We start from the raw sequence: 15,015 nt of genomic DNA, 5'->3' as shown, positions 1-15,015 counted from the left end.
CTCAGCAATGTAGGCTGTGAAAATATATAAGTACCAAGAAGCATAAAAACTAACAATTAACAACCAAGGCTAACCCTGACCTCTAAAACAACATACAATAGCAACGATTACATCTATCTAATTTTAAAAGACTTTAAACACACATTTAAGCATACATGCATAGTCAAAATAATTAAAAACACAGCAAATCAAGCTTTTAAAATACTATCATTTCTTACCCTGTATGTATATATCTCTCTAGACATACATACATACATACAGTGGCAAGAAATGATATACCACAGATAATTAAATAAACATGTAAAGAACAGAATTAAAAAAAATTAACTAGTTCAATTAAATACATTTCTTTACTTCACTTACCATTACTTGCACCCACCGACTCCCGTTGAACTGGTTACTCACGTACAAAACCACCAGGCACAGGAACCATAAAATAACAAACCATAAAAAAATAAACATTAAACTAAAAATCCAAATCAATCCACAGGTCTTCTACTTGTAATCCATCTTCATCTGTATTCTTCTTTCTTTTACCTTCTTCCGGGGTCTTCTTCCCGTCTTCGGCCATGCCCTGGCCTTCTTCTTCTGTAGGAGGTCCTTCCTCCTCAGCGTCTGCCTTCACATTTTCGTCATATGGTTCCCACGGCCCTGATTGGTCCGTGAAAACCATGTGTTTTGGCCGATAAATAAAAACTGATGACGTCACTTAAAGGCAATGAAAGCACAGCCAATCAGAATGGCTTTGCTTCAATTGCCTTTAAGATGACGTCATTAAAAGAAACATGGCCGTCCACACATGGTACGGTAGCCAATCAGAGCGTGGGAACTCCATCCCTACTCTGATTGGCTCTAGTACCATGTGACAGGCTTTCAATGACGTCACATCCTTTCTCCCCCAAGCCTCTGTCACATGGTATACTAGAGGCAATCAGAGTAGGGATGGAGTTCCCACACTCTGATTGGCTACCGTACCATATGTGGACAGCCATGTTTCTTTTCATGATGTCATCTTAAAGGCAATTGAAGCAAAGGCATTCTGATTGGCTGTGCTTTCATTGCCTTTAAGTGACGTCATCAGTTTTTTTTTATCGGTCAAAACACATGGTTTTCATGGCCCAATCAGGGCCGTGGAAACCATATGACGAAAATGTGACATCATAGGCCTTTAAAAGCCTATGTCGTCTCATTTTGAAGGCAGACGCCGAGGAGGAAGGACCTCCTAAAGAAGAAGAAGGCCAGGGCGTGGCCGAAGACGGGAAGAAGACCCCGGAAGAAGGTAAAAGAAAGAAGAATACAGATGAAGATGGATTACAAGTAGAAGACCCGTGGATTGATTTGGATTTTTAGTTTAATGTTTATTTTTTTATGGTTTGTTATTTTATGGTTCCTCTGCCTGGTGCTTTTGTACGTGAGTAACCAGTTCAACGGGAGTCGGTGGGTGCAAGTAATGGAAAGTGAAGTAAAGAAATGTATTTAATTGAACTAGTTAATTTTTTTTAATTCTGTTCTTTACATGTTTATTTAATAATCTGTGGTATATCATTTCTTGCCACTGTATGTATGTATGTATGTCTAGAGAGATATATACATACAGGGTAAGAAATGATAGTGTTTTAAAAGCTTGATTTGCTGTGTTTTTAATTATTTTGACTATGCATGTATGCTTAAATGTGTGTTTAAAGTCTTTTAAAATTAGATAGATGTAATCGTTGCTATTGCATGTTGTTTTAGAGGTCAGGGTTAGTCTTGGTTGTTAATTTTTTATGCTCCTTGGTACTTATATATTTTCACAGCCTACATTGCTGAGTTGCAGGTTTGAATTAGTTAATTGTTTAATTGTTAGGGATTGAATGTAAATTGTTTAGGGATGCAATGTTAATTGTTTAGGGATGTCATTATTGAATGGTAATAGATTTATGTTTACCGGATTGGTTACAATAGTATATTTGTTTGGAGTTATCTGTATTTGGATTGAAATGTTATTGTTAACATTCATTAGCAGAATGTATATGGTGCATAGATTGGATGCATCATATATTCAATGTTAATGCAATGTGTTGATTGTGATTAGAGGTTTTTGATTGGCATTTTATCTTTTTGATTGTAATATCAGTTAGGATTATGACAGGAAATTACTTGTATTGTAGTGTGTATTAATGGAGAACTGTTATTTTGAGTACTGCATGTTTTTGATAACCCGTCTACATTTATTTGTATATTGGTTCATCATGTGTGTGTATATATATATATATATATATATATATATATATATATATATATATATATATATATATATATATATTTGCATGATGAAGCCAATGTACTAATTCATGGGTGAAGGGTGGGTATCGGGCCAGTGTGGCTTAACCCCTTAATTACCTTTGATGTTATTATCCGATATGGTATTTAAGGGGTTAATTGATATCTGAATGCAATTGCTATGTATTGGCTTTGTATTGGCTATGTTTTTTGTGGGCAAGACAAGGATGTTGCTGGCGTCTGAGACTTTTTATTGATAAGGTCAGTAGTACTTAATTTATTTGAATATGCTAGTTAATGTTTTTAATAATGGCAAATAATCTATTATCCCTATCTGGATAATAGTTATTTTGCACATTATTGTACTGTAGGTGTTGGGGGGGAGGGTGTATGTATTGAATGTATAGGCCAGGTTTATTTTTTTTACATTCAGGGTTTGTTCCGTGGTTCCACGTGAGACCTCTGGAGACCACCTGCGGGTCTCCTCGGGTATCTCACGGGTATCAGGCTGGCGGTTCCACGGGTGACACATGCGGGGATGAAGCGGTGGCCTCACATCTGTGGGGGCACCGCCGACCCATAGGTGCGGGGATGAAGATGTGTGGTCCCACTTCTGTGGGGGCACCGCGGACCCGTAGTGAGCACTCGTGAGTTCCCCAGACCCCCGTGGGAACCACCCGAGGCCCCGCAGACACCTGTGGGTCTGACCCGGGGCTCCCAGACATCCTTGGGGTACCGTGGGAACCCAATTGTGGACCGCGGTGACCCAAGGAGACCACCTGGGGGCCATGGTGCTGGTGGGACCCACCAGCAGGCCTCCAGAACCTGTTTGAAAAGGGCTGCTGGTACCCTGTAGGTCTGTCAGGTGCCCCGCCAACCCACCGGGGACTCGCGTGGGGCTGCGTTATGAACCCTGTATGTAAAAGGATAAATCTTGTATTTATGGGGGGGCACTGGGGGTGGGTAATGTATTTATTAAATATAATGATGTTTATTGTGGGTCACTGTATTGTTTTTATTGTGGGTACTGGGGGTGGGGGGGGGTGTTCCCCAACGGTATGTGGGTAGGCCTCCCTTGTGGGTAGTGGGTGAGGGTGGTTAAGCCTCTCGGGGTGGGGGGTTAGTGTGGGAGAGTATGTAGGCATCCCGAGTGGTGGGTGAGGGTGGGTTAACCCATTAATGACTGTAGCGTTTAATAATCGCTATGGTGATTAAGGGGTTAGGGGACATTACTTTGGATGTTTTCATTCTTGTGTCTGCTTTGCAGCAGCAGAGGGGGCATGAGAGGATGAAGATGAGGATGGCCTTCATCGTGGCAATCGGTAATGGGTAAGTGCTATATGTATTTAATGTATTTATTCTTGTTTTTGTATTTTAAATACACAGGGGTGTATGTTGTTTATTGCCATGTTTATTGTGGGCAATTGTCCCAAATAAACATGCTATTCTGCCTTAACCCTTCATTGCCTTAGCGGCTATACGCTATGGTAATGAAGCAGCATTTCTGTATTTTAATAATATTCTGCAGGATCAGGGGGTCCCCTGAGCTTTGATTTGTGGCTCAGAGACCCCCTGCTCACTGTACAATATTATTAAAAATACATTCATGCTGCTTCGTTAATGTAGCACATAGCCGCTAAGGTAAGGAACTAGTGTTTATTGATATGTGTGTTTTATTTATACTGTAGATGTGCAGAGGGTATCCGGAGCTAAAGCGCTTTAGTTTTAGGTCTGGGGACCCCCTGCTTCCCGAGATACAGGCCCCTTTATGGGGTGCCGGTATCCCTCTGCTTTGTTTACATTCCGCGGTCACGTGATCGGGACCTTAAATGCAGAGGGATACCGGCACCTCATAAAGGGACCTGTATCTCGGGAAGCAGGGGGTCCCCTGACCTTAAACCAACGCGGTTCAGCTCCTGAGACCCCCTGCACATGTACACTATCAATAAAATTGGTTTTTAAATAATTTTTAATGTGCCGATGTTTGCGCAGAGAGCAGCGGATCTCTCTCTGCTGCAAACACATCTCGGCAGGGGACGGCTTCTCGGCAGCTTCTCGCCAGGCAGCCGTCTCGCCACCGGTTACTCGCCATTTTATCAAATGGTGGTGGCGCATTAATTCGCCAGGGATTCGGCCCTCCCTGCATACAGCGAGGTTAACACGCCAAAAACCTGGCGAATTGAAACCCTGGCGAATGCAATTTTTCAGCCCTTTCTGCATAGGCCCCACAGTTACTTCTCTACAGTGACTCAGGGAACTAACTGGGCCCTGGGGATTTACCACTGGCCTAATCCCTGGAGCACAGCTCAGTGGACCTAACCTGCAGCTTCAGGCTCCTGGTCTTCACTGACTGCTTCCATGTCCAGCATGCAGTAGTCTTTCCTGCTGTTCCAGCAGAATCCTGCTGCCCTATTGGCTCCCTGGTGTCAGGTGGTGTCATTGCCCATGAGCATCATGGGGCATGTAGTCCTGTTTGTAGCCTTTAACATAGGGAGCCTCATGCTCTCCCTCTAATGGCTGCCACTCTGCACCTTTCACTCGTGCGCCCCCTTAATGGCCCCTGCGGAGTTATCCTGCTCATGCACAACCTCCCAGGCACTCGGGCAGCTCCTCGCCACTTCCGCGCATGCGCAACTCTCGCGCGTGCGTGCATACACCAACATGGCGGCGCCCTGTTGAGGGAACCGCCATCAACTCAGGCACCCTGCCGCACATCTCTGAGGGTAAGGAGAGGGGGGGGGAAACGGGAGCGCGGGGAGCCCGGAGGGTACCTGGCTACATATACAAGTTATATGTGGGAGCGTTTCTGCTCATTTGAACTGTTCTGTGAGTTACATCCCTGCTTTGTTTACATTCAGCAGAGGGAGGAGTCTTAGTGCAACCTCACAGGCTTCTCTGATGCAGTGCTGCTTCCTGCTGATTAATCTGATGTCACAGGAGCTGTGCCTGTACATACTCTCTGAGCTGGCAGTTTCATTAATCCCCCGGACGAAGCTGTTGGGCGAAACGTGCGCGTCCGGGCTCTTTTTCTTCTTCTTCATGTTTGTACTCCTGAGCACTCCAGTGGCGATCTGACCCTCTCCCTCTGCACAGTGATGGTGGTTTGCTCAACAGGCTGCTTTAATGCTAAGTGCCTCGCATACATGCTGACCGCTGGATTGTGGACTGTGGACCTCATTGGGTGCAGTTGTGGACTTTCACCTTTAGCTGAGGCTAAATATATGCCTGATTCATCATACCCCTTATACTTTTTCTCATGTGATACTCGAGAGACTTCAAGCTGTGTGGAGCTTCCCCTTATAAAGTACTTTAAATATACTCTCAGGAAGTGAGTTCAGTGTAATCCTTCACTCCCCAAATTAGGAGGGGTTCTTTATTTGTAACATTGTGATCTTGGGTTATAAGCTTTCGGGGTTTATTTTATGTTCCACCAGGTTTTATGCTCAGACCGGCCGGTCATACAGGTGTGAGGCTACTTGTCTGCCTTTTTCACCTGCGGTTAGTGTTTACTTATGAGAACCATCCGTACTGTAGTAGAGGTGCAGAGGGATTATGTGATTTAAAAGAGGTGTCAGCCACATACTTCATTGTTAGTGACTCAGGACTGTTTTATTCTGTGTGTTTTCTGTGATATTGAGACTAATACATTTGATATTTTTGTACATTGGAGTGCTTTTGGTGGGATACTTTTTCTTTCTCTTATATATATATACTGAGTTAAGTCTGGGTATGCACCTTAACCCTGGCTGTGCTCAAAGCTGTGACCATGCAGCAAGCTTAAGCCTATAGGGAACCATGTTAAAAATGGTTTTTGAAGCAAAAAGTGGCACTGTGTGCTCATTTGCATGTCATTTCCCAGAATCCTTTGCTGCAGTGGAAGTGTGTGCTGGGTGATAATGGTGAAAGGCGGGGTTGCAGACCTGCCTAAGACATGCAGATGAGCATACAGTTGTATTTACATTTGTATATATATATATATATATATATATATATATATATATATATATATATACAGAGAGAGCGAGAGAGAGAGAGAGAGAGAGAGAGAGAGAGAGAGATTGAGAGAGAGAGAGAGAGAGAGAGAGAGATATTAGATATATCTCACAAACACACAGTATACCGCATGCACGCATTGTATCAAAAACTGGTTACAATAAGCTGTCAAATATGTATTAAAGTAATAATAGACAGCGGTGCTCCTGGTCACTAATAATATATAAACAACAAAAAGAAACCAATATGAAGCACACAGGTATACCAAGGGAATGAAAAATAACAATGTATTAATGGACTATTTAAAAACAGGGGAGAAAGTTTAAAAATAGAGGGGGACCTGCCCAAACTCCTCAAATAACAACAAAAGGACAAAAAGGGGAAGTGTGGGTATGGAACAAAAATACAAAGGACCTAGTACACAATGAAAATCAATATCACAATATAATATCTGGCAGCTTGCCAAGTACAGAGGAAATACTGCCTAAAAACGTAAATAGAGAGATGGCAATATAACGACATGAATGGCTATACAAAGCTGCACACACAGACAGACAGAGCAATCACCAAAAAATAGAGAGACTGCATGTGACAGGGTAAATAAAAGCCACCAGCTACAGTATATGCCTGGAAAACCTATGTCTAGTTTGCAGTGCAGCAGTGACTAGGTTAACTTCAGCTGGGAACCTCAGGACAATTAGTTGGATCCCAGCTGCCTAATCAAGGTGTGTTAAAACCCCAGGCTGTAGACACATGGGTGCTGGCTTTTGAGGAGAGAGGAGTAATCTACTGAAGTGATTACTGATACAAGGTCTGTGAGCAAAGTAGATAAAGTATGAACAGTCTGTCCCCTGCATAGAAAAGGGTAGCTGTCTTATTTTTAGACTGTCTGCTAAAGAGAAACTGTTTTGGTTTGGTCTGCTGAAGAAAAAGCCATTTTTCTTTTGTTTGCTGATGAAAAGCTATTTTTGTTTTGTGTGCTGTATATCTTTTAAGGCTAAATAAGTAAGCCTTGTCAAGAAACCCGTGTGTGTAGTTGCATTTACTCTGCAACATATGGTGTTCAGAAGTCCTGGGATTTTTTCAAAAGGCTCCTGCAGTTAAAGGGCCACACACACACACAAGAATGGAAGAAATGTTGAAAGAGTTTCTGTGCGAGCAGACCAGACAGCAGGGACAGTTAATGCAGGAGCAGGCCCGGCTGCAAGCGGAGAGAGATGAAAGACTACAGGCAGCACAAGATGAGCGGATTGCCAAGCTGCTGACCCATTTCCAAGGGTCTGCCAGTCCAGAACTTGCAAACAGACCCCCGATACTCCTGAGGAAAATGGCGCCGAACGAGGATACAGAGTCTTTTTTACTGACATTTGAAAGTTGCCGAAGCTCAGGGCTGGGCTACAGATCGCTGGGCAACTGCTTTGGCCCCGCTCCTCATAGGAGAAGCCCAGGCCTCATATCAGGGTCTCCCAGCAGATCAGGCAATGGACTACCGACAAGTAAAAGCCGCCATACTGGATCGCTTAGGTCTGACCCCAGAGACCTACCGGCAGCAGTTCCGGAACATGAAGTACACCGCTAAGATGAGACCCCGGGTCCTCGCTCAGCGATTATTGGACTTGTGTACGCTCTGGATACAACCCGAGGAGTGCACAAAGGAGGCAATTCTGGAGTAGGTGGTTTTGGAACAATTTCTACAAATAATACCCCCTTCCGCATGCTCGTGGATAAAACGCCACGCTGCTGAAACCCTAGCTTTGGCGGTCCAACTCGTGGAGAACTTCCTTGGAGCTGAGCAGCAGGCGAGTGTCCTGGACCCGACTCCACCGGCACTTGCGGACGCCCAAAGAGGGAGGTCGGATCAATGGGGAACCTATGGCCCGTCCATACGCAACCGCTAAGTCCAATGGAAGAAGCAGTCGTTCCAGCAAGGACGGAGTCCAAATGCTGGTCCCCGCCGAGACCCTCATCTCCTTCCAGATGTTGGCTCGTCGCAAAATGAGAGAAACGTCCGAGGACGTCGCCCACAGGACCCACCAGATGCCTGGTCTCCAGTAACTACTTCCAGCCCTGATTGGGGGAAAAACCATCCAGGCCCTTGTAGATTCGGGCTCTGGGAAAACTCTGGTCCTCCAGGAACTGTTACCGCCTAACGTGTGTTCTTTTGACTCCCCATGGAGCATAGAATGTATACACGGCAATGTAAAACGCTATCCGACGGCCAAAATCCGGCAACAGGTAAAAGGTCAGGAGGCTTACCTCGAAGTAGGAGTCGCACCTTGGCTCCCTGCCCCTGTTGTGCTCGGTCGGGACTGGCCTTTCTTTTTGGACCTAATGGCCCCAGTCTTTCACGAGGAGCCGCCTTCTAGGGCTCAGGAGAACTCTGGCAAACTGTTCCCCTTCTCGGCAGACCTTTTTCCTAGTAGACACCGTGTTCAAAAGACTCGGAAGCAAAGACGCTCGGACAAACAGGATTGGTTGCAGAAATCTGGGTCTCAAGGTGACCATTCTAGTAGTCAGAGGTCACAAGTGATGGCTGAGGATGGCCAGAAGGAGGGGGATATGGGACCTAGAGATTTACCAGACCTGTACCTCCCTGACTTTCACCAGAAGCAAAGGGAAGACCCAGTCCTTGCAAGACAGTATGACAAGGTGGTGAAAATTGATGAGCAGATTCTAGATGCACGGGGGGTGATAGTGTTCCCCCATTTTGAGCTATCAAATGATATCCTATATAGGGTGAATAGGCAGACACAAACAGGGAAGGTCACCAGACAGATATTGGTTCCCAAGTTGTTTGTTAAATCTGTGTTCATTCTAGCCCATACTGTCCCTTGGGGTGGTCACCTGGGCAGGGATAAAACATTGGACCGTATTTCATCCTGATTCTATTGGCCAGGGATGCATAGTGATATTGCTAAGCTATGTACGGCATGTCCGGAATGCCAGCTAACTAGTCAAAAAAGACAAAAACCAGCCCCTTTGGTTCCTCTACCCTTGGTGTCAGTTCCCTTTGAGAGGATTGGGGTAGATTTGGTAGGACCTCTAGAACCTTCTGCGAAAGGACACAGGTTTATCCTTGTAATAGTTGATTATGCAACAAGATATCCTAAGGCGTTCCCCCTGAGAACAGCAACGGCGAAGCAAGTAGCCAACAAGTTGTTGGAACTGTTCTCACGGGTTGGACTTCCCCAGGTTATGTTGACAAACCAAGGTACAAATTTCATGGCTAAACTGATGCAGGATGTCTTAAAGTTACTAGAGGTCAAGTCTGTTCGGACATCGGTCTACCATCCACAGACTGACAGATTGGTGGAAAGATTAAACCAAACTCTAAAAGGGACGCTGAGGAAATTTGTAGATTCAGAAAAGAGAGCCTGGGATGAACTTCTCCCTTTTCTGCTGTTTGCAGTGCGGGAAGTTCCCCAGGCTTCCACGAGATTCTCTCCATTTGAATTGCTCTATGGCCACAAACCCCGGGGTATCCTAGACCTCCTAAAGGAGTCCTGGGAGGAACAGCGGTCCCCTTCTAAGAATACCCTGCAATATGTACTAGACCTTAGGAAGCGCCTAGATGTGGTCGGCCATTTTGCCATGGAGAATTTAGATCAGCCCAGGACAGTCAGGAGAAACATTACAATCAGAATGCTCGCATGAGAGTGTTTCACCCCGGAGACCATGTGATGTTAATGTTACCCAGTTGCGAGAGTAAACTCCTGGCCAAATGGCAGGGCCAATTCGAAGTACTCCGCCGTACGGGTGATGTGGATTACGAGATCGCTCAACAAGGGTCCAGGAAGGGTAAACAATTTTACCATGTGAACTTGCTGAAACCCTGGAAGATGCAGCGGTCTCTATTCATCCACCCGGTGGAGGAGGAAACGGACTTGGGTCCTCAGCCTCCACGGGAGAACATCGTGAGTGACGATAAAATCCCAATAGGTAAGCAGTTGTCCTCTGAACAAAAAGGGGACTTGTTAGCAATAATTACACAATTCCATGATGTTTTTTCTGACTTACCAGGACAAACTAACTTAATTTCACATGCAGTCGAGACAGCACCTGGGGTAAAAGTACGTTCCCATCCTTATAGGTTGCCTGAAAGTCGTAGGGCTCTGGTAGAGAAGGAGGTACAAGAAATGTTACACTTAGGAGTGATTGAGGAATCATGCAGTGAGTGGTGTAGTCCACTAATTATGGTCCCTAAACCCGATGGGAAGGTAAGATTTTGTGTGGACCTCCGAAAGGTCAATGCGGTAGCCAAGTTTGACGCATATCCGATGCCAAGGGTGGACGAATTAATTGATGCCCTCGGTAACGCGGAATATATATCCACACTGGACTTGACAAAAGGATACTGGCAAATACCCTTAGAGGAAAAGTCCAAATGCAAAACAGCCTTTGCCACTCCCATGGGTTTATACCAGTTTGTGACAATGCCATTTGGACTGCATGGAGCCCCAGCCACATTTCAGAGACTCATGGATAAGGTACTGAGGCCCCATAGGAATTATGCCGCAGCCTACCTAGATGACATTGTCATTTATAGTACACACTGGCGGACCCATCTAAATAGGCTGAAAGCGGTCCTCAAATCTCTAAGAGAGGCAGGGCTCACAGCCAACCCTAAGAAATGTGCCCTGGGTAAGGCGGAAACTAAATACTTAGGATATGCAGTGGGAGGTGGAAAAGTAAGGCCACTAGCCGACAAGGTAGTTGCCCTGAAAGAAGTTCCGACCCCCCAAACAAAAACGCAGGTACACTCTCTGCTGGGTTTAGCAGGGTACTACCGGCGGTTCATCCCCAACTATTCGGAAGTGGCAGCCTCTTTAACGGACCTCACAAAAAAGTGTGCCCCTACACAAGTGGTATGGTCAAGGGATTGTCAGCGAGCCTTTGAGGACATAAAAAGGTGTCTATCAGAGGGTCCCATCCTTAGAAGCCCAGACTTCAACAGCCCTTTTATAATGCAAACAGATGCATCAGAGATAGGGCTAGGGGCATTATTGTCACAACAGTTTGAGGGAGTTGAACACCCTATCCTTTTCCTGAGTAGGAAATTGTTCCCGAGGGAAAAAAACTACTCAGTGATTGAGAAAGAGTGCCTCGCAGTAAAGTGGGCAATCGAGGCTTTGAGGCATTACCTGGCAGGAGTCCATTTTACTTTGGTGACGGATCATGCTCCACTGAAGTGGTTAAATAGTATGAAGGATTCCAATGCTAGATTGACTAGGTGGTTTATGGCCCTCCAACCCTTCTCATTTGAGATTCAGCACAGGCCGGGAAAAGAGAACACAAATGCTGACTTCTTTTCTAGAGAAGGGGTGGATGGTCGGGCTTCAGCCATGCGTAGCCCCAGCCACACACTAACAGGGGAGGAATGTGACAGGGTAAATAAAAGCCACCAGCTATATGCCTGGAAAACCTATGTCTAGTCTGCAGTGCAGCAGTGACTAGGTTAACTTCAGCTGGGAACCTCAGGACAATTAGTTGGATCCCAGCTGCCTAATCAAGGTGTGTTAAAACCCCAGGCTGTAGACACATGGGTGCTGGCTGTTGAGGAGAAAGGAGTAAGCTACTGAAGAGATTACTGATACAAGGTCTGTGAGCAAAGTAGATAAATTATGAACTGTCTGTCCCCTGCATAGAAAAGGGTAGCTGCCTTATTTTTAGACTGTCTGCTAAAGAGAAACTGTTTTGTTTGGTATGCTGAAGAAAATGCCATTTTTCTTATGTTTGCTGATGAAAAGCCATTTTTTCCTTTTGTTTGCTGATGAAAAGCTATTTTTGTTTTGTGTGCTGTATATCTTTTAAGGCTAAATAAATAAGCCTTGTCAAGAAACCCGCGTGTGTAGTTGCATGTACCCTGCAACACTGCACTAAGATGTTCAAAACTGGCGATACATGTGAAAGCCAGTTAGAATATCCAAATAATAACTGTTGTCATAGAGAGTTGTAGTATATATCACTGTGAATGTGTCAATCCAGATAAGGAATAAAGTCCAAAGTAACGTTTGTCCCACAATACATCACCAAAATCCCTATCCCCCCTGCACCCCACATCACTCTTCCCCCCCTGCACCCCACATCAATATCCCCCCCTGCACCCCACATCACTATCCCCCCTTCATCCGGCATCTCACTCCCCCCTGCACCCTGCATCACTCTCCCTTCCCGCATCACTCTCCCCCCTCACCGCTCCTCCCCCCTTGCCCCAGGCGCTCGCTCCCCCCCTGTCCCAGGCGCACATCCCCCTTGTGCTTTGCACTCATACCCCCTGTCCCCGGCGCTCCTGAGTGTGGCTGGGTGAGGAGGAGAAGTGCCGGGGAAGGAAGGCCCCGGTGCTCCTTCCCCCCACCCATCCTCGGCGCTCCTTCCCCCCTCGTCGCTGGTGCTTCTTCCACCCCCCCCGTCCGCTGCACTCCTGAGTGAGGCTGGGTGAGGAGGAGAAGCGCCGGGGAGGCGGTCTCCGGTGCTCCTTCCATCCCCCGTCCCCAGTGCTCCTGGGTGTGGCTGGGGATCCGGGTGGAGGCGGCCATTACTGAGAGCTGCGGGTGAGGGGGGGGGAGCCACGGAGGTGGACATTGATTGTGAGCTGTGGGTGAGGGGGGCTAATGGGGGGGAACTGGCAGTTGACTGTGAGCTGCAGGTGATGGGGGGGGGGAGCCGGCAAGTGACTGTCAGCTACAGGTGAGGGGGGGTGATGGGGTGGGAGCCGGCTGGGAGGTGAGCTGTGGGTGAGGGGAGCCGGTGGTTGCCTGTGAGCTCACTTTTATACATATATATATATATATATAGATATATCTATTTCTAGATATATCTATATATCGTTTTAACCTGTTAGCCTCCAACTACTGAAGAGAACATACAAGACACCCAGTCTAAGAACTTGACCCATAAGCTGCTATTTGGAAAGCTATAACGCTACATTTCCCCATTGCAGACACTTGACACGTTAGACTTTTCCATCTTTCTGAACCAGCTCAATGGAATCTTAATTTTCTTGTTGAAAGTCATGACCAGGAAAGGGCTTAGCATAGAATAGCAAGAAGACAGAAACAGCCGTATCTCAGGAAGTAGTGTCGGAAAACTGATCTGAGTGAGTGTGTAAATCATAATAAAAGTGTCGACTGAAAAGAAGAAAACATAAAGGGCAGTCAACTTAATGATATTTTTAGACGCCTTCTTATCTACTGATTCTCGCGTGGCAGTTTTAATGGAGTGAAGATACTTGACCTGTTGTCCGTGCCTTCGGAGAATGAACACAGTGTACGTGCTACTAAGAAGCATTAAGGCAATGAAAAAGAAGTCATACCCGTGAATCACAGTGCTGAGAAGTTCATCAAAGACAGGTTCCATACGTCTGAACAAACAGCTGCCCACCCTGTAGAAGGGAACCGTCCCATTGACAAGAGCAAGACCACCGAGGGGGATATATATGTTTATAACTGCACTACCCAGCCAAAAGGCAGCCAAGGATGGGAGAATGTAATTAGACACTTTGGTTTTCAAGGACTCCCATCTGGATGTTGCAGGAGACATAACAATGGCCTGAAACACGCTCAGAAGACAGGTGGCAGAGATTGACATACCACGCAATATCCTGTATGTGTAGAATATGGAAATGCAGCCAAAGTCATCCAATATATTTTGGTGGCCCAAATATGACATTATCTGTGGCGATCCTCTGGTAAGGAGGATCATCATGTTGGAAAATGCTAAGCTGCAGAATATTTTATCAACCGGCTTCATCTTCTGCTGGATCTGAGTGATGTGAGTGTAAGCTCCTAGGACAATGATGTTTCCCAAAATCCCAAGAGAAGTCTGCAGGATGAAGGCTGCCAATTTAACTGGGACACTGAGATTCATCCTGTTATCATTCCTGATACCTTTTTGGGAATACAAAAGGAAAGCATTAAATATATATATATATAATAATAATAATAATTTAATAATATATAATTATTGATGTTGTGTCACCCATTTACTTCATGTCCTGTCTAAAATATGTTTCATAAGAAGATAGCACTCACCCTTCAAATCGTTACTCCACTACGTTTCTTTAGAAAATACAATAAAGGGAAAATATAGTACAAACAGTGAGTATAAGAGCAGCAGATACATTATAACATACAGTACTGTAAGATATATATATATGCAACAGCTAATTGATTCATAAGTAGACCAGACATCAAAGCAACCATTCTTGTCATTGCAAGATTAGAATAGTTTGGAGAATGGTAACTTCGTTGAGTGCATATGGTTGTTAACCTGTTTAAGGAAAGAACAAGCTGGTGCTAGAAACCTCCCCCTCCCCCCCCCCCCCCAGTGCAGACTAATGGTCCATCAGGATTAACACAGAGGGGGTCACTTCTGAATAAGACCCCCACTGTGTGATTCCTACTGGGCAGCATCAGTCTGGAAGAGACGCGCAGTAATAGTAGACAGAATAAGTCACTCTCTCTGTGCACCTCTAACACGCGATCACGCGTCTTTTATTTTAGTAACATTATTGAAGCAGGGGGTCTCAAGGAATGTAAAACAAATATAATCACCGCGCTTCTCTGTATAAGGAGCATGCAGCTAGTGAAGGAATTGGCCATACAAATGTGCAAAACAAAAAGTGAATCCCTGCGCTTCCCCCTTAGGGATAGCAATCAATGGGGAATATATATATATATATGGTGTAAATACCTATAAGAAAAAAGGAGACTTTTGGTATACATCCTTTGATCAAATAATGCCAAGCCTGCTAACCACGTC

General features: G+C 45.3%; 1 protein-coding gene across 1 annotated transcript; it reads right to left on the bottom strand.

The window, feature by feature from the left end:
- Window positions 1-13,176: 13,176 nt before the first annotated feature.
- LOC142503289 (olfactory receptor class A-like protein 1) lies at window positions 13,177-14,131 on the bottom strand. The gene has a single exon (XM_075615450.1). It carries the CDS (start codon window positions 14,119-14,121, stop codon window positions 13,177-13,179), a length of 945 nt encoding a protein of 314 aa, XP_075471565.1. The 5' UTR covers window positions 14,122-14,131.
- Between the last annotated feature and the right edge of the window lie 884 nt (window positions 14,132-15,015).

The sequence above is a fragment of the Ascaphus truei genome, chromosome 9 (genome assembly GCF_040206685.1).
Source record: "Ascaphus truei isolate aAscTru1 chromosome 9, aAscTru1.hap1, whole genome shotgun sequence".
NCBI lineage: Eukaryota > Metazoa > Chordata > Amphibia > Anura > Ascaphidae > Ascaphus > Ascaphus truei.
The sequence above is the reverse complement of the archived record's forward strand: the minus strand, read 5'-3'. Positions and strand labels throughout refer to the sequence as shown.

Bases quoted from the DNA above. Each gene is read 5' to 3' on its own strand.
- LOC142503289 (XM_075615450.1), bottom strand. From the start codon at position 14,121: ATGAATCTCAGTGTCCCAGTTAAATTGGCAGCCTTCATCCTGCAGACT.